Source organism: Anolis carolinensis, unplaced genomic scaffold, assembly GCF_035594765.1.
Source record: "Anolis carolinensis isolate JA03-04 unplaced genomic scaffold, rAnoCar3.1.pri scaffold_25, whole genome shotgun sequence".
Lineage (NCBI taxonomy): Eukaryota > Metazoa > Chordata > Lepidosauria > Squamata > Dactyloidae > Anolis > Anolis carolinensis.
Genome location: NW_026943834.1, coordinates 78,206 through 105,451, shown reverse-complemented (window position 1 = coordinate 105,451; position 27,246 = coordinate 78,206). Strand labels below are relative to the sequence as shown.

Sequence of the window (27,246 nt, the reverse complement as noted above, 5' to 3'; positions counted from 1 at the left end):
GTTTTGTCTCTTATTTGAGTAGATGCGAAGGAACTGCCCAAGTGTCTGTTGGATACGTTCCACTGCACCGTTTGTCATAGGGTGGAAAGCGGAACTCATGCTCCTCTCTGCCCCTAATATTTCTAAGAATTTTCCCCAAAATTTCGCCGTGAATTGGACACCCCTGTCACTGACCACCCTGCTAGGACATCCGTGCAGCTTGTAAATATGATTTATGTACAAGTCAGCCAGTTTCTCTGCTGAAGGTAACTTTGCCAGCGCTATAAAGTGAGCTTGTTTAGAAAACAAATCTAATACAGTCCATATATAACGATGCCCCTTGCTGACAGGTAATTCCCCCACAAAGTCCATAGCCACACATTCCCATGGTCTGGTAGGTTCTGCCACAGGCTGCAATAGTCCCATTGGCCTCCCCCCCCCCCCCCCGCGACTTATTCATGGCACAATCATCACACTGGGTAACATAATTTTTTATGTCCTTTCTCATCCCTGGCCACCAACAATGTTTTGCTATGGATTTTGTCGTCTTTGTAATTCCCATATGCCCTGCGCTCTGGTTATCATGGAAGCGATTCAAAATTTTAGCCCTCAAAATTGCAGGAATGTACAATTTCTTTTTCACAAACCATAGTCCCCCCTTTTGTTCCCCTTTTTCTGCATTGGATAAAATCCATTGGTCCCCTTCGTATGATTGCGCCAGTTCCTTCTCCCAAATGCCCCCTTCGATAATTTTGACCCCTGCCGAGTTCTCTCTTTCTGTCTGTGCCCTCGTGCTGACTGCTAACCCCCATTGTTTTTTGGAAAACACCGTCCCTTCCTTTGCTGCGGCTATATCCTCGTGTTGAGGCATGCGTGAAAGGGCATCGGCCAGAACATTCTGTTTCCCTTGGAAAAACTTCAATTGGAAATTGAACCTGCTGAAGTATTGGGCCCATCTAATTTGTTTGGGGGATAATTTTCGCGGGGACTTTAAGTACTGGAGATTTCTATGATCAGACCAGACCTCGAACGGGATTTTGCTTCCTTCAAGGAAGTGCCGCCAGCATTCCAATGCCTTCAGCATGGCTAATGCTTCTTTTTCCCATATGGGCCAACATTTTTCAGTTTCGCTAAACTTCCGTGATAGATATCCACATGGTTTCAAATTTCCATTTTGATGATCCTTTTGCAATAATACTGCCCCATATGCACAGTCCGAAGCATCACAATGTATTATGAAAGGACTCTGCATGTCCGGGTGCTTTAGGACGGGTTCTTCTGTAAAGCGTTCTTTTAAAGCCTCAAAAGCTTTTTGGCATTCTGGCGTCCAATTCAGCTTGGCGCCAGGGGCTTTCACTTTTGCCGTCTCCCCTTTCCCCTTCGTTTTCAACAGTTCTGTAAGGGGCGCAGCCAGTTGCGCAAATCCCTTTATAAATGATCGATAGAAATTTGCGAACCCTAGGAACGATTGCAATTGTCTCCTCGTTTGAGGGACTCCCCATTCCCTTACGTCCGATACTTTGGATGGGTCCATAGCTAATCCCTCCGGAGATATCCGATACCCCAAAAAGTCAATTTGTGCCTTGTTGAATTCACATTTGGAAAACTTTGCATACAGTTTTGTTTCCCTTAGCTTTTGCAAAACTTCCCGAACCAATTCAATGTGCTGCTTTCTATCCTCGCTCACGATAAGGATATCATCTAAAAATATGAATACTCCTCGGTATAACAGTGGGCGTAAGATCTCGTTTATGAGCTGCATGAAGCACGAGCCGCCGTTTTTTAACCCAAAAGGCAAAACTAAATATTCAAAAAGTCCGAATGCGCAGGAAAATGCAGTTTTCCAAGTGTCCTCGGGTTTGATTCTTAACTTATGATAAGCTTCGATCAAATCAAGTTTGGTAAATATGCTCCCTTTCTTCAATACAGTAATCAGGTCCTTTACTAAGGGCATAGGGTATTTATTATCTTTCGTAATTGCATTCAGATTTCGATAGTCAATGCACAGTCTTAAAGAATTGTCTTTCTTTCTCCTAAATAACACGGGGGCCCCTGAAGGGGAGTTGGAGGGTTTAATGAAACCTCGCGCCAGATTTTTGTCAATATATTTCCTCAATTCCTCCTTTTCCTGAACAGACATGGGATAAACTTTCGGTTTTGGTAAGTTTGCCCCTGGGGTTATTTCGATTCCCACCTCTATATTCCTTTTGGGAGGTAATTTACTTGCTTCCTTTTGATTAAATACATCCACAAAGTCCCTGTATTCCGGGGGTAACAGTTCTGGGCTTAATTCTTCCGACTCATCCCCCTCACTCTCTTCCTCTGCTATCTTGCCTATCTCCCATTCCGTTTGTTGTTCTTTAAAAGACATGCTCTTTCCCCTCCAATCTACATCGGGGTTTGCCTGCTCCAGCCACGGGATCCCTAATATGATATTATACGTGGCAATAGGGGCTACTACAAAGGGTATTCTTCCTTCCCATTTGCCTATTTTACATGGGATCCCCTGTATTTCCTTCGTGGACACTTCCCCAGCAGCCACCGATCCGTCCAATTGCGAGAACGCAATCGGAACTTTAAGTGCAGTTTGCTGGCATTTTAGCGCCTCTGCTAATTCTGGAGTTATAATGTTCCTAGAGCAACCACAATCCACGAATGCTCTGCAAGTGGCTCGACTCTCCAGCCCCGATAAGCAGATTGGCACTACCATCATGCGTTTGTCTTGACTCACCAGCTGTTCCGGAGGTTCTGGGGCTTGCCCCTCCTCCTCCGCTCGTCTCCCGGCTGCTGGCGTGGGTTTGGGCGATTCTCCCTTCCGGGCCCAACATTCCGCTGCCCGATGGCCCGCCTTCCCACACACAAAGCATCTTGGCTTGGGTCTGTTGTCGTCTCCTTTGGAGGGGATCCCGGGTCGCCCTCCGGGGCGCTCCTGCTTCCGCGTTTCTCCCCGACCCCTTGCTGCCGGTCGCTGCTGGGCGCCGCCGCTCCGAAAGCGCCTCACTTGGGACAGGGTGGATTCGACGTGCCCTGCTAGCTGAATCCATCCCTGTAACGACTCCGGGTCATCTCTGTGCGCTGCCCAGCTGAATATCTCGGGGCGCAGTCCTTCTTTGAATAATTCCACTTTGGTCACTTCGGACCACTCTGGTACCCTTTCCGCAAGATGGAGGAATTCTCCTGCGTACTCGGGTACCGTCTTGTCCCTTTGCTTTATGCCTTTTAATTGGTCGCGAGCTCTTAATTGCTCCAGCGGGTCTCTGGATCGGTTCTCCAGTGCAGCTAGGAATTGGGGCACTGATCTCAAGCACGGGTCGCGCCTGGCATGCAATTGCACATACCAGCTGGCCGCCCCTCTTTTGAGGGTATTCCCAATGGCCCGAACCATGCTTCCTTCGGAGGGGAATGTGTGTGCATTGTCCTCCATGTATCCTCTGATGCCAATGAGGAAAAAGTTCAGCTCGGACGATTCCCCTCCGTATTCTAGTTTAAGCTCCTCTCTCCCAGGCATCCATTCTGTGGTCCGTTGCCTCTGCATGGGCGGCCTGGGGAGGGGTTGCATCAGGTTCCCCTGAGCTGTCCCTTTGACCCCGCCGCGCCCCAGCCTTTCTCGGAACTCCAGCTCCTGCCAGTACTCCTCGTCTCCGTCGCCGCCTGCTGCCGCTGGGCTCTGCGTTGACGCGCGCTGGCCCCTTCGGCCCCAAGCCTCTTCCTTGCACGGCTCCCTTTCGGCCCCGTATTGGGTGGGCTCCCTCTGGAGATTCTCCTCCAACAATGGCACCAATCTTCCCACGGTTTCCGACAGCCGGGACAGGCTGGTCTCCAAGATGGATAACCGTAGGGCCTCGGTCTCCGGCGTGCTCCCTCCGGACCCCCAACCGGTCTCTGCAGCCGCTGCGACGCCTCTCCCTCCTCTGGGGATCCTCTGGGTCACTCCATTCGGTCTGGGGTAGCCGGTAGAGGAAGCGATGGCTTGTAGCATTTCCTCTCCCAGCGGCCGAACATCTGGCAAGGGCCCCTCTGCCCCCTTCGGGCTCCGATCGCCCCCTCCACTCATTTTCACTTCACTGCGACTCCGCAGGAGGGTGAGAATGGGATTCTCGACTTAATGTCACGCTCACTTCAAACGACCAGCATGAACACAGATCAAAAGAAGCTGTTATCAAAACCAATCTTTATTGAAGAACACACGACTTGGAAAAGTCGAGAATGACATAATGTTTACATACAATCATTTTTATTACCTTTGCTACAACGTCACATCACACGTAAATATCATCACCAAACTCCACCCCACATCTCACATTTCTACCCCTACAACACCAACTATTCATTTAAGCTGTTTTGATTCTCACTCCAAAAGTTCCCATGCTCCGCGGCCAGGTGTCTGCATGAGCTATCGGGGAGTGCTTGATGTTATGGCTCCAATTCCAGAGCTTGCAGACTCAGCTCTGGGAATTGGCTCCATGACAATCCATCCATATATAAACACATGGCTGCCTCCTGTAACCACGATCTTGGAATGCTGCAGGGTTTGTAAAAATATCAAAAGTTTACCCAAGAAAGTGTCCTAAACAACCTTTTCTAAAAGCCCAAGCAAACATGAGTATATTCACTGACCAGAAAACACTGACTTATTTTGCAGGGAATAAACTGGAAAACCACAAGAACGAGACAGCATAATGGAATATTCTGGATGTGGCCGTCTCGCTACAGTTCTGAATAGGAGCACTCCCCACTGACATAATTGGTTTCAGATTCCACTTATTTATCATAATTTTGATTGGGACAGAGTTTGCTCTTATTGTCTGAAACAGTTGACATGCCTCTCTCATCCAGTTGCTTGAATAGAATTTCAAAAACAAGTTTGCCATTTAGGGCAGGAACAGCTGTTTTAGATGGACGCATCTTAACTTCCACCCACACATGCACACCCCACACACACTCTCTTGTTAGTCTTTGGTTTAATAGAATTGGATATAACTGGAGTCTTAACATCTAGTAGAAAACCTTCAAATTAATAGTTTGAGCCTGATGTCACAGTAGTAATTTAATCTGCTCAGGTATTGTCAGTAGAAAAATCAGGTTGAGAAAAAATAACCCTGGCTTCTCAGAATATGACGCAAAAATGACAAGGCCAAGTTAATCTGTAAATGCATAAAGAATTTAATCTGCAAAGGGCTACAATTAGATAGAACATAAAGTGTTTTAGTTTTATAGGAGTGGAAACATTTTTTATTTTAAGACTCTTTTTGTGTGCTGAAAGGAATAAACAAAATATGGGTTAAATAAATTGAAAGTATTCATGAAGAGAATGCAGTTACTATTGACAGCTAAGTTCTGAATAGAAAGTCTGCTGGAATGAGCTTCAATTTTTAAATTATACAGAGTTATGTATTCTGTTTCTAAAAAACTGTTTAAGAAATACTTTCCTTTATTTTCCCTCTCCAGGAATCCCTTGCACTGAAGCAGATGATGCTAAAGTTGCTAGGAGTTTGGGCCTGTCATTTGAAGAAGTTATTGAAACTCTGTCAGATGGCTCACAGAGACTGATCCACTCTGGAGAGGTTGGTGCATTGCTGTGAGTTTCTGCTTTTATGACCCCTGCTCCTTAACAGTGCCTAGGAAGACTCCAGAGGATATCAGTATAAAGGAGATGCTTCAACAGATGAAGGAAAGTCTAATGGAAACTGAGTCAGAATTATTATTGTTCATTACATTAATTTTTCACCATGTTCTTTGGCTGCTAAAGCAGCTTACATGTGGTTGATTTGGATAATAAAATCCAGTGTGGTGTAGTTCTCCGAGTGCTGTGTAAGGACTTTGGGAGACTAGCATTTGAATTTCTCCTCAGACATAGAAACCCACTACATAACTTTGGGAAAGTCATACTTTCTCAGGCCAAGGTCCACCTGCACTGGCCAATTAATACAGTTTGAAGCTAGCTGTGTCAGAAAAAAACCCCTCACAAAAACACGTGAAAGAAAGCTCTTAATGCACATTACTGCTCTGCAGTTTCTGTAATTATCCAGGCTTCAAAATTAGTTACAGGGGCCCTTCCACACAGCCTTATATCCCAGAATATCAAGGCAGAAAATCCCACATTATCTGAGTGTGGACTCAGATTCAAAGCAGACCCAGTTCAAAGCAGATATTGTGGGATTTTCTGCCTTGATATTCTGGGATATAGGGCTGTGTGGAAGGGCCCTAAGTCACTTTCCTCACTACTGGTTTGAAATTGTATTAAATGTGGATGTGCCCTAAGAGGAAGTCAATGACAAATTTTCTTCTGAATCAGTATTGTCAAGTAAACCCTAAGACAGGGTCACAACAAATCAAAATTCACTTGAAGGTGCATTATAAAAACAGCAACCACAAAAAATACTATATTGTTAAACCAGAGGTAGCATGGACTACAATTTTCTACCAGCAATTTATTTTACCTCTTTGTTGCTTTGATTTATGTTTATGGCTTGTGTGAATGGAGGGGCCTAGTTTCTGTTTTTGGAACCAGCAGGCAAAGAAAAAAAGACAGTCATGGCATTTCACCTCACTGACTTTTTCTCTCACACATGAATAGTTGTATTTTGTACAAGTGGATGAAGAATATTTCCCATAGGTAGGGACATGACTTGGACTACTCCAATAGCTTAATTAGTGCAGTGTACTTACTATGCTCTTAATCTTTTCTTTTTACCAGTTCACAGGTATGAGTAGACAACAAGCGTTAAATGCAATCACTGAGCAAGCCAAAAATAAAGGAGTAGGAGTATACCTAACAAGTAATAAATTGAAAGATTGGCTGATCTCCCGACAACGTTATTGGGGAACACCTATTCCAGTTATTCATTGCCAGTCCTGTGGTCCTGTGCCTGTGCCGTATGAGGATTTACCTGTACAGTTGCCAAATATTGCATCCTTTACAGGCAAGGGTGGCTCACCATTAGCTTCAATTTCAGATTGGGTCAACTGCTGTTGTCCAAAGTGAGTACATTGTGTTATATATTGGTTAAAAAATCTAATTTGGAATGTATCATTTTAACTATTTGAAATAGCTTTTCATGCCTTTCAGACTTAGAACTTTTTAAAATTCTGTTCATTATTGTATTGTGTATAATGTCTGAATATGCTGTTTGGGGTGAGGGGAAAGAAGATTCAAGTTATGAAACTTATCTTCAGGCCATAATTTGTGAATAATTGTGTTTTTTTGAGCCCTTGCTTTAGACAGTGGCTAGTGTTTAAGACAGAAGACAGAAAATACTACCCACAATCAAAGCAGTTTCTTCTAGTGTACCAGATTATTTTCTAACAAGAAAAAAATACCCAAAATTTATGACTTTGTTTTTGGTTTTGCCACTCCTGAGCTCAGCTAGTATGGTAGGATATAGGGGCTTTCTGGAGGGTTAAAGTCCATTTTCTTTCTCTCTCAGTTCAAGATTATATCACAATCCTAAGCACAATTTAAAATCTGTAGACCTCTTTTATTCTTCTGTCGCTCACCAAAGAAACAAGGGATTCTTGTTCCCTTTCTTAAAGTACTTGTATGAGTCTAGAATTAAGGCTGCTGTAATTTTTAAAGATATCACATAGTAAACATCGTTTATGATTTATTTTGCTGCAGATCAGGCATCAGTAAGTTATTGTTCTGTAGACCAGAAGATTATCTCTACATTGGAAAATTACAATGTGCAAAGTCACTTGGAGACAGGTGCTTTTCAGCATAAATCTGAGCTCTATGTTGTTTATGGCAGGCAACTCTTTGAATCAGAAAGGGATTTTTTTCTGGCCAAATTTAAGGCTTCTGCTGTTTGCTCAGCTAACAGACTAATTCAGATTGAGAGAACTACCTATTCAGTGAGGAAAGTGGAGCTGTTCTCTTTGTAGCATCTATGGCTGTGGGCATGGTACGCGGGAAGTATTGGAATGTATCCTTGTCCTAGGGAGACTTTTTCTTCATCCTGCAAATAATGGAACATTGCTCTCAGCAGAGCTGGCATGGTGATTTCTATATCATTAGGCTGCTTTGCTGGAACTGTAAGTGATCTCAAGCCATTCTCGCAGTTGCAGTAAAACTCCCACTTTTCTCTGAACATTCAAGCACAAATGAAATGATTGCATCTTGGCATGAGGTGTATCAGCACTGTGGCTTAGGAGACTCCCAGTTTCATTTTCTTGTTGTTGTTCCCAAAGGCATTTGAGGTAAAAAAGAACTCAAATACTAGCAAATTTCAACACAAACAATTCCTTGCACTGTTTGCCTTTATTTTTAATATGATTAAAATTTACCAGAGCAAAGGATTGTCACTGATATCAGTATTGTCTGAGAATAGTAGGACTTAATGGGGCTCAGAATTGCTCTCAATGCCATATTTGTACCCTGAGATATTTTAAGGTAATAACAGTTATTCTCAATATCATTGGGGAGCCCATAAAGAGTGGGCTGCTGTCATCAAGAGTTAGAATCATAAAAGTTGAAAAAGACCACAAGAGCCATCTAGTCCAATCTCCTGCCATGCAGGAAAATACAATCAAAGCAGTCCTGACATATTGGTTGCCCAGTCTGTTCTCGTATTCTCAGTTATTTTTAGCATATCTGACTTAATGGTAAAACTAAGTCTTGACTGTCTTGAAACTATTCTAATTCAGAACATACATATGTCATTGCACGATAGGATCCCTATTCCTATTCATTCCATTGACTATAGAAAGCCAGTTGGAGGCATTTATTCTAATATATCTTATATTCTATCTACCACTATATGTTTTTGAAAACTATTAGATTTTTTAAAAATTACAGGCATAGAGATTAAATTTGTGGTTTCATTCCTGTTTCTGTGGAGCAAAACCACATAGCAGATTTTAATACAGTAGACTCAGTTAACCACAATCCAAGCAACCCAAACTCTCAAGCAACCAGCAAAACAAAAAACAAAACAAAAAATGTACAAGTAATACTACATCCACATTTCAGTGTTTTTATAAGACAGTAAAACTGTGTTCCATTAAGTTAAGTTTGTCTTTTATTTGTTTTAATTTATTTTAATTACTATATTTCAATATTCATAGAATCATAGAGTTGGAAGAGACCTCATGGACATCCAGTCCAGCCCCCTGCCAAGAAGCATTCAAAGCACCCCCGTCAGATGGTCATCTAGCCTCTGCTTAAAAGCCTCCAAAGAAGAATCCTCCACCAGGCAGAGAGTTCCACTGCTGAACAGGTTTCACAGTGAGGAAGTTATTTCTAATGTTCAGGTGGAATCTCCTTTCCTGTAGTTGGAAGCCATTGTTCCGCATCCTAATCCACAAGGCAGCAGAAAACAAGCTTGCTCCCTCTTCCCTATGATTTCCTCTCACATATTTGTACATGGCTATCATGTCTCCACTCAGCCTTCTCTTCTGCAGGCTAAACATGCCCAGCTCTTTAAGCCGGTCCTCATAGGGCTTGTTCCCCAGACCCTTGATCATATTAATATCAAGTCAATACAGAGGTTATAGTATGGTATAGCAACCAGAAACTACATCTATCTGGCATCTAACAATTCCCATGGGTGCCGGTTAACTGAGTGCTATCTATCTATATGAAAGTTTGTGTGTGTTTTAAAACAAGAGTAAACATTTCTATTTTCAGCTCCTCTTCTAATCCTGAATTATGTAACTCAGTTTTGTGTTGTTCTTCATCTTGGAAAGAAATCACGAGTGGAGTGCCGCAGGGTTCCGTCCTGGGCCCGGTTCTGTTCAACAACTTTATTAACGACTTAAATGAAGGGTTAGAAGGCATGATCATCAAGTTTGCAGATGACACCAAACTGGGAGGGATAGCTAACACTCCAGAAGACAGGAGCAAAATTCAAAACGATCTTGACAGATTAGAGAGATGGGCCGAAACTAACAAAATGAAGTTTAACAGGGACAAAAGCAAGATACTCCACTTAGGCAGAAAAAATGAAATGCAGAATGGGGGACGCCAGGCTCGACAGCAGTATGTGTGAAAAAGATCTTGGAGTCCTTATGTACAACAAGTTAAACATGAGCCTACAATGTGATGCGGCGGCGAAAAAAGCTAATGGGATTTTGGCCTGCATAAATAGGGGTATAGTGTCTAGATCCAGGGAAGTCCTGCTCCCCCTCTATTCTGCCTTGGTCAGCCACACCTAGAATACTGTGTCCAATTCTGGGCACCGCAGTTGAAGGGAGATGTTGACAAACTGGAAAGCGTCCAGAGGAGGGCGACTAAAATGATTAAGGGTCTGGAGAACAAGCCCTATGAGGAGCGGCTTAAAGAGCTGGGCATGTTTAGCCTGCAGAAGAGAAGGCTGAGAGGAGACATGATAGCCATGTACAAATACGTGAAGGGAAGTCATAGGGAGGAGGGAGCAAGCTTGTTTTCTGCTGCCCTGCAGACTAGGATACGAAACAATGGATTCAAACTACAGGAAAGGAGATTCCACCTGAACATTAGGAAGAACTTCCTCACTGTGAGAGCTGTTCAGCAGTGAAACTCTCTGCCCCGGAGTGTGGTAGAGGCTCCTTCTTTGAAGGCTTTTAAGTAGAGGCTGGATGGCCATCTGACGGGGGTGCTTTGAATGAGATTTTCCTGCTTCTTGCAGGGGGTTGGACTGGATGGCCTGTGAGGTCTCTTCCAACTCTACGATTCTACGATTCTGTGATTCTACCATTCATATAGAATTCTTTGAGAAACTACAACTAGCCCATATTCATTTGAGATTTCAGAAGGGGGTTATAAGGTCAAAAGATTGTCAAGAATAAAAGTATATAGTTAAAGAGCTAAACTTGTAACTGTGTAACTACCAAAAATCAGAACCTGGACTGTAGAACTTCATTTTTCACATTGATTTTATTGGGACCTATACGTGATATTTTATAACTCTATATGCACGATTATAATCCTGATACAGTGAAGCCAAATCTTAAGTAACATGATACATTTTGACTTTGATGGCTCACTGATAAGTTTCAGAGATCTGGTTGGCAGCAGTCTTTTGTTTCTATATCAATTTTCCAACAAACAGTACACATTGCCATTCTTTTGAGTTTTTGGCAGCTGCATTGGAATACTGATAAAAGGAGGAAAGGATTGTGGCTCCTAGAAAATTTTGAGGTTTGGCAATAGAAGGTCTGAAAATCATTGAATCCACACTGAAAAAGTAGTGGTAATGACAGTGCTTATAATGTCTTTTCTCCATTTGTGGCCCAATTGTAGGAAGTTTAGGAAGGAAAATAACAGAGGGCTGGTTTTAAACAGTAATTACAACAGAAATTCTTGAGTGGCTCTTTTTTATGACCCTGTATTGTCAATTGACTTGAAAAGTACAGACTTGTGGATTTCGCCTCTGCCAAGACCTGTGAAGCCTCATTTTCACATGCTTGGTTAGAAGCCATATTTGTGAAATAAGTAAGAATCCAAGATTTGTTTTAGACACATTGGCTCTAATGTAGTCTCCAGGGAACAATAGTAGAAAATCATATAAACAAACCTCACAACCTCTGAGGATGCCTGCCATAGATGTAGGTGAAACGCCAGGAGAGAATGCTTCTGGAACATGACCATACAGCCTGGAAAACACACAACAACCCATAACAAAATTTCTACCCTAATAGCGTCTATCTCAGTGGAACCCTGATTATAATAATAATGATATTTTTTGTTCTTCAGATGCAAGAAACCTTCAAGGAGAGAAACAGATACCATGGATACATTTGTTGATTCAGCTTGGTATTATTTAAGATATACTGATCCCCATAACACTGAGAGGTAAGTAGTTTCAAAGTCCTGTTTTCTGTCAGTCAGCTTTACCTGTAATCCTATTAGCTGGTCCTGTCCTGCATTGCCTGGATTGGAAGAAAAGACTAGAATACTCCTTTTGTCTCTAGCTTACACAGAACACAATGGAATGAGGATTCCTGGAAGGGAAACTTCTGTGATTTTGTCATTTTTGTCCTTTCCTCACACACAATAGAATTAAAGGGCTGGCTTTTTAAAAATATATCATTTAGTGCAGCTTCTGATGTCATCATACAAATCTGTTCATAACCTTGGAAGGCATGTTATAGCTTGTCAAAACCTCCCAGGACCTGAAAAGCTTTCTAATCAATTCCCTTCCCAACCTTCATCTTGCAATTTTTGGTCAAGGGAAAAAATTATGGATTTTTTATGACCTGTAAATAGGTCAGGGGTAATTTCAGGGAGAAGGGAAAGCACCAATACCTCTTTTAGGGATCAGTCACTCCTGGCTGCCACCAGACATTTTAAAAAGCCAGAAGTGCTGCCACAATGGAGGAACTATCCTGCCTTCTCTTGGAAGTTAAGCAGGGTCCAGACATGCACATATACATTTTTTAAAGATCTGAGCACATGTTCACATGCGTCATTTGAAATTGGTTTATACCAGAATCACAGTTGTCAAGTGTACGCTGTGAAGAATAAATAACTAAAAACAGAAACATAGCTAAGGTAAGAAATGTGGCATTATAATGAATAATAGCAGAATGCTCTGCCTACTTACTCAAAAGCAAAGTCTTGCAGTATTTGATGAGAATTGATCTAAAACAAGTGGATTTAAACATGCCATTGTAATTTGAATTGATTTCTGCTGAGCCAAAACCATTTATATGCCAGAGGTGACTTACAATTAAGAGTTAAATAGGCTCATATGCAGTCAAATTTGGTATACCATTTTTTTTAAAAAATAGTCATAGTCTGGAATAATATCAGCATCATTATTACATTAATCATATAATGTATGAAAGTGGTTTTCTGCCTCCTGTTTTCAAACTCTGCCTCTGTTGGTTTGCATGAAAGATATGCAAAAACTGTTCTTGAGCTATGTGTATTTGTGGCTCTCTGTCTGCAAGAACTTGTTAACTGCATCTTGCTGACCGTTTAATCCTTGGAGAAAGGCTTCTTGTTGGTATTTTGACAAGAATTCTAACTAGGAATGAGGAAAAAATTAATGTTATTTAGCAACAAATCCACTAGTATTACACAAATACTACACTGTTTGCATTAGCAGCTCAAAAGCCAAACAAAATTTACTGTTACATTTGCACTTGTTTACTTATATTTACTGCTACACTTTTTTGAAATAAACTTGAGGTTATTTAAGATTGTTGTTTATATTGATCTGTTTCAACTCTAAACATAGGTATTGGCTTGCTTTTCCTGTTGCTATACTTTAAAAATGAAAGTTTTTTTTTCATTCTAAGTGGAATGGTTACCTTGGAATAGCTTTGTAGTTTTTAGACAATAAATGCATTTCTATTTGATTTTTCTATCACCCTTCTCCTCTGCCAGTACAGTATATTCCTTGCCTTTATGTGTTCCTGTGCAACCTTCAAATAACTGTCTAATGTTCTTGATTTTTGTGAACACAGACAATGGAAAGATTGGATTTTGTGGTCCAACAGTTCAGATTTCATTAGCCATTGAACATTTGGAATAGATTTTGTTCTAATGTCATAACACCAGGTTGCTCCCTAATGCTAACATTTAATTGTAAGCCTCCTCTGTCGGTTTGCCAGTCCTCTTCAGTATATATTCAGTCTAAATGCAATACTTACTTCTCATCTTTCTTGATCATATTTTCATCTGTGGGTGATTTTTCCTGGTTTTGTGCTAACAGAGCATTTGACAAAGACTTGGCAGATCATTGGATGCCTGTGGATCTGTACATTGGAGGAAAGGAACATGCAGTGATGCATTTGTACTACGCCAGGTTCATTAATCATTTTTGCCATGATCAGAAGATGACTAAGCATAGGTAAGTGGGACAACCATAATAGCCAAAGTGAGCCCTGAAATAACAGACATTCTGCTCCAAATACAACAAAAGCTTCATAAAGAAAGCAGGTTATCAAATATACTTTGTATAGTCTTAGGCTGTGTGAACACTGGGCATGATAATGTAGGGATGAGTTAGTCCCAACCTATTCTGCTACAGTTTTAGAGTCATGAAGTGTGTTGCAAAAAGAATAATGGATTTCTGATCTCTATTATTTTGGGAAATGCGCTTAAGTTGGTTCACTGAAAAATGTATATCAAATTTTTTTTCTTTCTCCCATAGCAACAACACATACCTCTATTTTTCAGTTTCATAGTAATCTTTCTAGTCAATATTGACTTGTGTTGTTTCAAAGAGCATATTACTTGTAGCAAGTTGTCAGTAATTTGCTACAAGTAATATGTGCCTTTTGAAACAACACAAATCAAGCTTGACTAGAAACCAGTTACTTTGATAACTTGTTGCATTTTGTTATCAAGTTACTTTGATGACTTAGTATATCTTGAAGTAATGAGCTGGAGTAGTTTAATCTCTTGCCTTTAATGGTCAGGGATATAATCCAGTAACTTTCAGTTACACATAGTAATAAAACTTTTGCGTCTTACTGAATGTTTTCTGCCTCAGTCTGAGAAATGAGAGGTCAAAGAGGAAGGGTCATATGAGTGGCTGCCTTATGCTATCTGTGGAATTTGGAGCCATTTAATGAAAAGCAGAAGAACCAACAAGAAGGAAGGAAGGCTTGGATGAGGGGAGTGGGTAGAGAGAGATGTGGAGACGTAAAGGAGGAAACACACTGCAAAAATGAACAGGACTGTTGGGTCCAGTTAGGTGGAAATTTTGAAAGATAACTTTAAAGTTTCTGCCTTCATCAGTTCTCTACCAAGTGAAAGATACTGCTTCAGGCAGCTCCAAAAGAGAAAATCATTCTGAGTGATGGGAGTGGAGGGTGCCTTACTATAGGTTGGCTTCCCCAAACAGCAGCACAGAATGTTCTCTTGAACTGGCAGGATTAGAACAAGCTGTGAAAGAGTTTGGAATAGGAAGGAGTTTTCTCCACATGCCTGAAATCGAACCAGGCATGAGATTTGCAGCAATCATTTGGAGGAGAGCGAACTGAGGAAGGAAGAGGGAGTTACTATTCGGCATCTCTGCCCAGAGCATCTGTATGCAGTCCTCGTGGAATCTGCCTGTTATATAAGGTGGTTGGGGGATAGGAATCCATGTAAGAGAGCCTTCTGAGAATTATGGTGTTCAGAGAGGGAAGATATCAGTATCACAATGGTAACAGCCACAGAAATGTGGTAATGTAGTAAATTACTTTTTGGACTGCACTAACAAGCAATGACCTGTTAGATTATCAGAACAATGTAACTTAACACTTTCTAAAATGTCACATTCCAAACTGCAGTTTGCATCTAATTTTTTAAAATCATTTATTTTTATAGTTAAGGAATAAAATTTAGTCACCTTCCTATATATACAAAGTATATTATTCATTAACATTGTTCATTGTTACCATAGCCTTTATATCATTCCGACTCTTACCCAAATTCCTCCCCCATGTGTGATGAGTAGTCAGAGCATAACATCCTTCTCTGCCCACCCAGTTGATCTGTCTAACGTGTAATATCACTAGACATCCACACCCAGGAATTGCATTGGAAAAAATGTGTCTGAACCACTGGCCCAGTGAAACTCTGTCTGGGAGTTGGCAATGTGATTTAAGCTTAGAGGCATGAGATTTTATCCATTTCAGATTGCTTTACCATTATGCCAAAGTGTAGGAGGCCATTGTTGTCAGGAAGGGAACAAGCAAACCAGATAGTCAGTGGAATACTTGCAAAAACACTATACTCAGAGGCAGCAGTCTGAAAAATATATGGTCTGATGCATCTCCCTCTGTCTGTATACCTCATGAATGAAAAGGGAATTAGGGAAAAGTAAATGGAAGTACAAGTTACATAAACAGATTGAAGAGATTCACAGGGTGAGACTTTCCATCTCCCTGCATTTACATTGTTTGTTTGTTTGTTTGCTTAAAGGATTTTTGCCCTCTTCTTTAGCCTCACATGTTTCCAGAGTAACTGATATACATAGGCTTTTAATCTAAAATACATGGCAGAAAAGGAGAAGAGGAGGGAAAATGAATGAAAACAAACTTAGGGCCCTTCCACGCTGCCCCTATATCCCAAGATGTGATCTCAAATTATCTGCTTGTCTCAGATTATCTGGTAGTGGAGACTCATATAATTCTTTAAAGCAGATAATCTGGGATCAGATCCTGGGATACAGGGCAGTATAGAAAGGTCATCAGACACACAAAATATAATAACAGTTATGAGCTATTACAAATGGAACAATTTAAAGAGAGGAGAAAGCTGATGAAGCTGGTCTTTCAACAGGACTGGTGGAAGGGATGAGCTCACTTTCTATATCCCTCTGCTGTAGATTGGCAAAATATCATGATGGCAGTTCTGAATTGGGAATTGTACCATAGTAGCTTCCATTGCTCTTTGAAACTGATAGTCTATCTTATTTTGCTCTTGGCTGTTCTTCAGTCTCTGCCACAGGGCAGTAATGAAAAGCATTGCTTGAGAGACATACACACCCACCTGACCTTTCTTCAATGGGACTGCTCTAATTGAGATGAGAAGTGGCCTTGAGAAGAACACAGAGAAGTGCATTAGCACAAAATGAGCTGGGTGATGGATGGTGTGACTTGTTACAAAACATAGCAGAAACTAAAATTGTGCTTCACATTGTAGTGTGGTATAATAAAGGAGCAACATCTAAAGCAAGCTTGTATGTGACAAAGCCATTATGTGACTTAGAGTTTATGGCTCCATCTGTGGCCATGAGAGGGAGCTATTGCTGCAAATCTCTTAATGAATAATTGGCAGTAAAATTTAGAAGAGGGAGAACTGTGGCAGAAAGCTGTGATTTAGAATTGCGTGCTTCCAGACTTTTCTAAGCTCTTGGCTGTTTTCTCTTCTTGTTTCCCAACTCACAACTTCTATTCTTAACAAAGGAGTATTTTTAAAATCCACCATAGATGGTAAAATATTTTGTGTACTAGTAATAGCATCTGTCTCTGCAAACAGACTAAAACCTCTGCTTATATCAACATGGTAACATATGTGAATGGGGATGAAAGAATAAATATTCTGGAAAAATTAACTTCTATCTATAAACATTCTGATTCCCCATGTAGGTCAAGAACGATTTCAACTAATTTCATTTATTTTAAGTGGCAAGGCATTCCCTTTGTAAACAACAAGAAAAGTTCCTCCATTTATAGTAGCAATTCTAAATACAAGTAATACATAGGATTTTAGTAACATAGCATCAAACAATCAGTGACAGTTAAACAATTAATATTCTGAGATGATATCATTTCCTTTTTTCCCTCCCTCCCCAATTTTTCTGCTGAGGCAGAAAATAGTGTCTCAAATCATTTGATTTTGCATGATCATGTGGCAAAAGGTAAAGAGAGCTCTGTGTGGTCATCTGCCACAAAGTAGGGATGTCAAACGAATTCAAGGCATTTCTTGTACAGTGTAGGAGCTGAAGCAGCATGAGAAGGAGCCGTGCTGAGCAATTTCTGTGCCAGAGATGAAAGTTATTTTTTGGACTTCTACTTCCTGAGTGTCTCCATCATCATTGCACACCCTCAAAAGTTATTTCTTTGAAACTCTGCTCTCCTTGTGTAATATACAGGAGGGCCATATGAATGTGTTGGTTAGCATTTGGGGTGGTTCTGTCCACTGAGAGGAAGGTACTGCAAGGAATTTAGAGCTAAGTCAAGATATTTTCTCCTGACGTTTTGCCCACATCTATGGCAAGCATCCACAGAGATTGTGAAGTCTGTTGGAAACTAAGCAAGTGGGGTACTGTATATATACATGGAATGTTCAGGGTAGGAGAAAGAACTCTTGCCTGTTTGAGGCAGTGTGAATGTTACCACTTGCCACCTTGATTAGGATTGAATGGCCTTTCAGCTTCAAAGCCTGACTGAGGGAATCCTTTGTTGGGAAGTGTTAGCTGGCCCTGATTGTTTCCTGTCTGGAATTCCCCTATTTACTGAGTGTTGTTCCTTATTTACTGTCCTGATTTTAGAGTTTTTTTTAATACTGGTAGTAAAATCTTGTTCATTTTCATGGTTTCTTCCTTTCTGTTGAAATTGTTCACATGCTTGTGGATTTCAATGGCTTCTCTATGTAGTCTGACATGGTAGTTGTTAGAGTGGTCCAGCATTTCTGTGTTCTCAAATAATATGTTGTGTCCAGGTTGATGCATCAATGCTCTCCTATGGCTGACTTCTCTGGTTGAGTTAGTCTGTAGTGCCTTTCATATTCCTTGATTCGTGTTTGGGCAATGCTACACTTGGTGGTCCCTGTGTAGGAGTCTACCGTATACCATGCAGCTGTGAACAAGTCAAAAGATAGTATTATTCACCTAGATGGAAATATGTAGCACTCAAAACCAACCATGTTTTTTTGGTAGACAAAGCAGAAAATCCCCAGAGCATCTCTTCAAACTATGTCTGTAAAAATACATTATTAGCAAATTGAACAACTAACAATTTACTTCCTTTTATGATAACCATAAAGTGCCATGAAGGCAGCCAGCTGACTCTACCTAATGCTTAGCTAACCCTGTGAATTATCACTAGATTCTAAAGATGGTTTAGTTAATGGTGTAGCAAGTAGAATTGAGATGGAATTGCAGAACCAGGGGATTGCTCCAAGCTCTTTGGACTAAGTGAAGCCTTTTCTCCTTTCTGGGACACACTACACATCCTGAGTTCTGTATCCTTCCTGAAGAATTCAGAATGGAACCAGGCCATCATATCACCACCAATATTCTGCAATGTGTTGTCTTCATTTGGGAGAGCTCTGTCTGAAAAAACTCCTGACTTCTACTGCAGGAGCCTGTCAACACCTACAGTTGTGCTGCTGTTGTTCCTAAACTATTGGGATGATGTGGGAATGCAGGATCAGGATTCACTCTCATATTTTCTGGATTTCAGTCCTTAGTCCTGTCCTTCCTTGCAACCATTGAGACTACCCACCTCTCACTCCTATTAATGGAAAAGTGACTGCACTACAGTCCCCAGGATCCTCAGTGTGGCCAATAACCATCCTGACTGTGGGATTGTAAGAACTGTGGTACAGAAAATAATGTTTCCAACCTTACAATGGAACATACTATCTGCAATAGCTAAACTTAACAAGAATAGATTTTGGTTGCTTCCATGTTGGGTGAATCAAGTCCCCTTTTTATGTTTTGCTAATAATACTGTTTGTGAAAGAATGAGGTGAAGATGCAGCAGCTGGGCACAGAAACAGATGATCTGTTGATTCTTCAAATATTTCAGACATCTATTTTTTTATAATTATACTATAATAGGCCCAGTATTATTCCAGTTAAAATGCAGCCCTGGAGCAAAATATTTAAAAGGTCTAGGTCAATAAAAAAAGTCTTGATTGATATCAGCAAGGTATGATTTTGTGCTAGAAGGGAGAACATTGCAGAGCTGGAGAAGACTCCATCTTCAAGTTCATATAAGGAATAGCTCCTCGCCTGAACTACCCTGTTGAGTCAGATCCCTTTAGAAATTCTGTTTTGACCCATGCTGCACTAAGAATGGCAGCCCTTAATATGATTGGATTGCACTTGCCATCAACCCTTGCTCTTTACTATCCTATTTAGAAGGAGTGCCACAGTTTACCACCTCTGCTTTGTAAAGAACATCCATGCAAAAGTTTCCTTCCATTAAATAGTCAGTGGTTCCATCTACACTGACTATTTAATGCAGTTCCAGCCAATATTGAAGAAAGTTGTTTTGCTATGCAAATGATTACATAGGTAATCATAGAACTGGTTTGAGGCACGGATGATGATTAGGCATCCCACAGAGCACTGATGGCTTTCTTCTGCATGCTTTTGTGGATGTTTGTTGCCTGGTTGATGCAGTTGCGTCCAAAGAAGGCCAAATATAAGGTAAAGCCACTTCTGGGAAAGAGCTGTGTATAGGATTACAATATGCTTAAAACACATTTTGGCGGTTAATTTCAACATAATTATTTCTCTGTCCTTAGAGAGCCTTTTCACAAGCTCTTAGTTCAAGGCCTTATCAAGAATCGAACATTCAGACTAACAACAACTGGTAAATATTTGAAGAGAGGAGAAGTTGACCTTACTGGTAAGTGAAGTTGTGACTGACAACCATTATTCATTAACTTTACAACTTTGTGTATTATTTTCTGCTTGGTAATTCAATTTTACTTCAAAAGGATTCCTACTCTTGTCTATGTTTAGGTCCTGAACCTGTTCATATTAAAACCAAAGAAAATCTGGAGATGATGTGGGAAAAATTGAGTAAATCTAAGCACAATGGCATAGAGCCTGAAGAAATGGTCCAGCAATACGGAATTGACACAGTCCGACTCTACATCCTATTTGCTGCACCTCCGGAGCAAGACATTTTGTGGGATGTGAAAAGTAAGGCTTTTTCTGATACCAACATTCCAGTTCTTCTGTTGTATTTTAACAGTCCCAGATTAATGTACCTGCTGGTTTTTCTCTTTGGACAGAACTTTTGATTTGAGATATTTTTTATTGTTGCTGCTTCTGTATTTTATCGTTGCTCTCTGTGCTCTTCAGGAATCATCATAGAACTACATCATATTTGCATCTGGTTTTTAAGATCTTGCTGTCTTCAGAACTATGAAGGAACTTTTGTCTGCAATTTCCTTGATCTACATTTTCCCCTGAAGCTGTTTTTAGTGCCACTGAAGAAAAATGCAAGTCCAGTTACCTGGATCGTATTTCTTTTTCTCCTGCAGGCAGAATAACAACTCAGGGACTTGGATAATTTAGACCAGTTAAACTACTCTTCCACGCTCCAGAGCTTTTAACTTTGATAAGGAGCAGAGCAGTTGTTTTAAACTTTATAAATGTTAATTGATTTATTGTTTCATATATATATTTATTATATTTATGAATAGTTTGGGCACTTAACCACATATCTTTATTTTTAGTCTTCAGAACATTGTTTTATGATTGACTTTGCTTTGTTCCACAGTAAATTGGTGTTTGGCAGAGCTTAAAAGCCACAGAGAAAATGTTTGCTTTTAAATGTGATTTTTTTAAAAATTTGGATGCTGTAGGAAACACAGACAGAAGACTTTCACTAAGGAAGCTTTCAGAGAGAGTTTGTTTGCCGTGTCACAGAGATGATCCAGTGAGCTTTGTGCTCACGAAGTATTTGGGCAAAGTTGAATTGTACTTGCCAGTTTAGATGGCAGACTGGGGATCAGCAGTGTCAGCACAGCTGGCAGAGTTTCGTGTTGCTTTTTTTCTTGTAGAAGTGCTCAAAATTCAAATGCCATGCAAAGAGTTGCACTTGCTAATGACTTCTCCTTTTAGTTTAGCACCCAGTCAATGCCATCTGGAGAAGAAAATGTGGAAGTGCCTTTTCTTTAGGTGTGTCCCTGACAATTTGGCCTGTTTGTCTTGTTTGATTGATTCTAAGATGGGGGTTTTCTTAGTTTTCACACTTGAATTAAATCAAAGATGCCAGTTTTATGTTCCATCTCGTATACCAAATTACATGTAAGATTCCAACAGCATGGAAACCTAAACATGGTAAATAAATAGGATTGCAGTAGTTTTCTAGGTGTTCTTGTCAGCCCTTAAGGAAACATAATAGAGGCATGCAAATGTGTCTAGGTACCCTAGACTGTGTGCTTTGTTCTGTGCACCTCTAGACTCCGTTCACGTGTTACAGGTAGAAATGAGACAAAATGGGCCAGTGTTTCTCCTTCAACTCATTTTGGAGCCTATTATTATTATTATTATTATTATTATTATTATTATTATATTATATTATATTGCATGACTATCAGCCCCCTTCCAGTAAACTCATCAAGGAAAAGCTTCATGAGAACCACCACTCCTCTTGATGTTCCCCCAGCAACAGCAAGAGTAGCCCTCTGGGCAGCTAAACCAGGCAATTCCAACTGGATGCCCCCCCCCCCATAGGGTCTGCCTCCAGGGGCAAACCAAGAATGGGCAACTTGGAAGTCCCTAAACAGACTCAGAAGCAGAGTGGGCAGATCAAAAGACAACCTGGAAAGATGGCACTACCTGGAGGAATCCTCCACCTTGTGTGACTGTGGAGCTGAACAAACAACTCCTCATGTGTATGCTTGCCCACAAAAGAGTCCTGCTGTGGGAAACATTCCCCAATGAAAAGCCATTCTTTGTGGCAATAACTCTACAGACAACTTTGCTGTGGTCCTAGTAAGCAAGTTTCTTCCTGGTCTACTGATGTTTTTTTTTTTTAAATCCACTGCAGAAGAAACAGTGAGAATGGCCACATATGGCATGAATGGTACTAGCATATGTCAGGTCTTTGGTTTGCAGACCTTTTGGTTTCCCACCATGCTTATTCTAGTGTAGAAATATGGTCCAATCACCATACTGTACTCAAGCTGGGCTCCCTCCAGTGAACCAGGCTGCCTGCCCAGATAAATGTTCTATTTCACTACGCTTGTATGATTATTAAAGTATTATACAGTGTATATGACCTTTTAAAAAAAAAGCAAAGGCAGTGTTCCAATTCTGTCGGCACATATTACATCCCAGTATTGACACGCCCCCAGCCTCTGATTGGGATGTCAATATGAGTCTCCGCCTCTTTTCTTATCTGATGCTGCTGAGGGGCGTTCCCTTCCCCCTGTGTAGCCACGCCCCCAGCCTCTGATTGGGATGTCAATATGAGTCTCCGCCTCTTTTCTTATCTGATGCTGCTGAGGGGCGTTCCCTTCCCCCTGTGTAGCCACGCCCCCAGCCTCTGATTGGGATGTCAATATGAGTCTCCGCCTCTTTTCTTATCTGATGCTGCTGAGGGGCGTTCCCTTCCCCCTGTGTAGCCACGCCCCCAGCCTCTGATTGGGATGTCAATATGAGTCTCCGCCTCTTTTCTTATCTGATGCTGCTGAGGGGCGTTCCCTTCCCCCTGTGTAGCCACGCCCCTCACCCTCTGATTGGGACTTGCCTGAGATGCTCTGCCCCCTTTCCACTTGGAGTGGCCCCGCCCCTCGACTCTTATTGGGACGTTGCTGTGAGGCTCCGCCCCTTCTCTGTCTGATGCCGCTGACAAGTGCTCCCTTCCCCCTCTATGGCCCGCCCCTCGTCTCTGATTGGGAGGGAGCTATGAGTCCCCGCCTCCTTTCTCCTCTGATGCTGCTGAGGGGCGTTCCCTTCACCCTCTGTGACCACGCCCCTCGTGTCTGATTGGGCCATTTGAATCTTGGCGGGGCGGGGCCAAAGAGCAACGGCTGCCGCCATGTCTGCTTGGTCTCGGAGCCTCCGCTTCGGAGGGAGACAGACAGAAAGGGAAAGGCCCAAGCCAAGCCGCTCTGCTGAGGAGAATGCCGCCGCAGGTAAGTGCGAGGGCGCCCCAGAGCATGTGCAGAGCGCCTGTATGGCTCCCATTGGTTTCCTGGGGAGGATGGGCGTCAGAGTCCTGACCTGCCTGGATCTCTTCCTTCCCCAGCGGAGCGGAGGCGGCAGCTGGACGAGTTCCTGGCCCAGAAAGGGAGGCCCAGGCCGGCGGGTGGCAGGTGAGGAATATATTAATATATAATATAACTAGCTGTGCCCGGCCACGCGTTGCTGTGGCTGAGTCTGGTGGTGTTGGTCAGTTTACATTACGTTGTATTTATGCTGTGACCTCCACCCTTCTTTATACTCACATTAGTAGTAGTATTTGAAGTCTGTTACCTTCTTCAATTTTTGTGTTGATTGATAATTGCTTGAGATCCCTGTTGTCTTTGGTTTGTTGTTAATCGTGATGTCTGATTCTGCTGAGTGCGGTTACATCTTATTGTGGTACAATAGTCTTTTTTTTTGCCTGTGTAGGTGTTTATTATTGTTGTTGCTGTAGTGGTCATGAAGGCTGGATAAGTTAGATGCTACTGTATTCGTTTTTGGAGGCCCAGTGTAGCACTGATTGGCTTCTCAGCCTCAGTGCCTGACTGCTTCTTGCCTGTGATGGTGTAGATTCTTATTGTTGTTGTTGTCATTGTTATTATTGTAATTGTTTTTTTGGAGGCCAAGTGTGAATGTAGTGATTGGGGAGGTGGATGAGTTGTGTTGTCAAATTTTGTATTTGTTATAGTCACAATGCGTTGTTGTGAGTTTTGTGGGTCCGGATTGTGGTTTTGTGGTGTAGTTGTGTTGTTACAACCGGGAGAAAAGGCTTTTGTGTTGTGTTGTCAAGTTTTGTATTTCTGGGGCGTTTAGTTGTGTGCCAAGTTTTGTATTTCTGGGGTGTTTAGTTGTGTTGTTATAGTCACGATGCACTGTTGTGAGTTCTGTGGGTCCGGATTGTGGTTTTGTGGTGTGGTTGTGTTGTTACAATCGGGAGGGAATGCTTTTATGTTGTGTTGCCAAGTTTCATATTTCTGGGGCATTTAGTTGTGTTGTTATAGTCATGATGCGTTGTTGTGAGTTTTGTGGGTCCAGTGTGGTTTTGTGGTGTGGTTATGTTGTTACAACTGGGAGGCAAGGCTTTTGCATTGTTTTGCCAAGTTTTGTGTTTCTGGGGCGTTTAGTTGTGTTGTTATAGTCATGATGTGTTGTTGTGAGTTTTGTGGGTCCGGATTGTGGTTTTGTGTTGTGGTTGTGTTCTTACAACTGGGAGGCAAGGCTTTTGCATTGTGTTGTCAAATTTTGTATTTCTGGGGCGTTTAGTTGTGTTATAGTCACGATGCGTTGTTGTGAGTTTTGTGGGTCCAGATTGTGGTTTTGTGGTGTAGTTGTGTTGTTACAACCGGGAGGCAAGGCTTTTGTGTTGTGTTGTCAAGTTTTATATTTCTGGGGTGTTTAGTTGTGTGCCAAGTTTCGTATTTCTGGGGTGTTTAGTTGTGTTGTTATAGTCACGATGCGTTGTTGTGAGTTTTATGGGTCCGGATTGTGGTTTTGTGGTGTGGTTGTGTTGTTACAACCTGGAGGGAAGGCTTTTGTGTTGTGTTGCCAAGTTTCGTATTTCTGGGGCGTTTAGTTGTGTTGTTATAGTCACAATGCGTTGTTGTGAGTTTTGTGGGTCCTGTGTGGTTTTGTGGTGTGGTTGTGTTTTTACAACTGGGAGGCAAGGCATTTGCATTGTGTTGCCAAGTTTTGTATTTCTGGGGCGTTTAGTTGTGTTGTTATCGCATGATGCGTTGTTGTGAGTTTTGTGGGTCCGGATTGTGGTTTTGTGGTGTGGTTGTGTTGTTGTAACCTGGAGGCAAGCCTTTTGCATTGTGTTGCCAAATTTTGTATTTCTGGGATGTTTAGTTTTGTTGTTATAGTCACTGCGCAAACAACTTTATCATTTTATATATATAGATATATTATGATACGATATAGTACAGTGTCTTATATAATGCTAATAGTGTAATATACTAGGAGTGTATTAAATACATTGTGGTATCATAATATAGCACAATATAATAACATATTATAGATTACATGTAAAACTACTAATATAATAATATATAATACTCGTATTATACTATACTAATATTATAATATATTGGATATACATATAGATAATATGATGTAATACAATGTAATACACTATTATAATTGTATATTTATATTACATTACTATTACTAATAATATTGCAATATAGTCATATAGTACAATATAATAATATGTAATGTTTATATAGTGCTTATATTGTGCTACACTAATAATATATTTTATGTACATATAACTTATAAGCCGCCCTGAGTCCCCTTCAGGGTGAGAAGAGCAGGATATAAATGTTAATAATAATAATAATAATAATAATAATAATAATAATAATAATATGGTGCAATGCTAATAATATAATATATTGTATAGACATATGATATCAATAATTTCTTTTTTATTTTTTATTTATTAGCAACATTTATATCCCGCCCTGCTCACCCTGAAGGGGACTCAAGGCAGCTTACAAGTTATATGTACATACAATATATTATATTATTAGCATAGCACATTATAAACATTCTATATTACTATATTTTACTACAGTAGAGTCTCACTTATCCAAGCTAAACGGGCCGGCAGAACCTTGGATAAGCAAATATCTTGGATAATAAGGAGGAATTAAGGAAAAGCCTATTAAACATCAAATTAGGTTATGATTTTACAAATTAAGCACCAAAACATCATATTATACAACAAATTTGACAGAAAAGGCAGTTCAATACACAGTAAAGTTATGTAGTAATTACTGTATTTATGAATTTAGCACCAAAATATCACAATGTATTGAAAACTGACTACAAAAATGCTCTGGATAATCCAGAACGTTGGATAAGCGAGTGTTGGATAAGTGAGACTCTACTGTATTATGATATGATATACAGTAGTACAGTATCTTATATGACGCTAATAGTATAATATACTAGGAGTGTATTAAATATATTGTGGTATCATAATACTATATCATTATACTGCAATATTATTAGTAATATTAAAAACATGTAATATATAATACACAATTATAATACTGTATTAATGTTATTATATGGTATTACATTATAATATTATTACAGTAGAGTCTGTAATACAGCAGAACCTTGGATAAGCGAATATCTTGTATAATAAGGAGAGATTAAGGAAAAGCTTATTAAATGTCAAATTACATGATTTTACAAATTAAGCACCAAAACATCATGTTTTACAACACATTGACAGTAAAAGCAGTTCAATACACAGTAAAGTTATGTAGTAATTACTGTATTTATGAATTGACTCCAAAAACTTTGGCTACTAACAAACTGACTACAAATAAAAGTAGAATTGCATAAAATGAATTTACAGTAACAACTTTGTTGGAAATTAAATCCATAAAGAGTTCAGTCCTTGCTGCCAAGAGAAACAGCTGTGGATCCAGGCGGGTGGCAGACTGTGTCGGATAATCCAGAGTGTTGGATAAGTGAGACTCTACTGTACATAACAAATAACTAGTAGAGGCTTGAAAAAGGTTGCTATTTTTAATGGGGTACCTGGATCTCAGAATCCTTTCTTCCCCCAAATAGGCCCTACTTGAAGGACAGGACCAATGGGCAGGCCTTGGCTCCCTCCAGACCGGACTCGGTAAGTGGACCCCAAGGAATGCTATTGTGGGTTTTTTTGGGGGGCGGGGTTCTTCCCTTATTTTGGGGACACCAGAGTCTGGAGGGAGGGAGACGAGGTTGTGTTCAGGCTCCTGAGCCGCATGGTTTCTCTGAAGGCTGGGTTGTTGTATGTTTTCCGGGCTGTCTGGCCATGTTCCAGAAGCATTCTCTCCTGACGTTTCACCCACATCTATGGCAGGCATCCTCAGAGGTTGTGAGGTATATGGAGAAACTAAGCAAGGAAGGTTTATATATCTCTGGGGGGGGAGAGAACTCTTGTCTGTTGGAGGCCAGTGTGAATGTT

General features: G+C 40.8%; 1 protein-coding gene and 1 long non-coding RNA gene across 7 annotated transcripts in view; one reads left to right on the top strand and one right to left on the bottom strand.

Moving 5' to 3' along the window:
- Positions 1-27,246, top strand: part of LOC134294853 (leucine--tRNA ligase-like) — a 56,518-nt gene that overhangs the window by 19,871 nt on the left and 9,401 nt on the right. For all 6 annotated transcript variants that reach the window (XM_062966613.1, XM_062966615.1, XM_062966612.1 and 3 more), the window contains 8 exons: positions 5,428-5,543; positions 6,677-6,960; positions 11,651-11,749; positions 13,617-13,754; positions 19,877-19,980; positions 20,097-20,279; positions 23,341-23,407; positions 26,865-26,922. In XM_062966613.1, the coding sequence (XP_062822683.1) occupies positions 5,428-5,543; positions 6,677-6,960; positions 11,651-11,749; positions 13,617-13,754; positions 19,877-19,980; positions 20,097-20,279; positions 23,341-23,407; positions 26,865-26,922 (1,049 nt within the window). The remainder of the gene's footprint in view (positions 1-5,427; positions 5,544-6,676; positions 6,961-11,650; positions 11,750-13,616; positions 13,755-19,876; positions 19,981-20,096; positions 20,280-23,340; positions 23,408-26,864; positions 26,923-27,246) is intronic.
- LOC134294854 (uncharacterized) lies at positions 11,471-13,662 on the bottom strand. Its single transcript, XR_010001510.1, has 2 exons — positions 13,555-13,662; positions 11,471-11,550 (listed from the first exon to the last, which is right to left on the bottom strand). It is a non-coding gene; the product is annotated as an uncharacterized LOC134294854 (long non-coding RNA).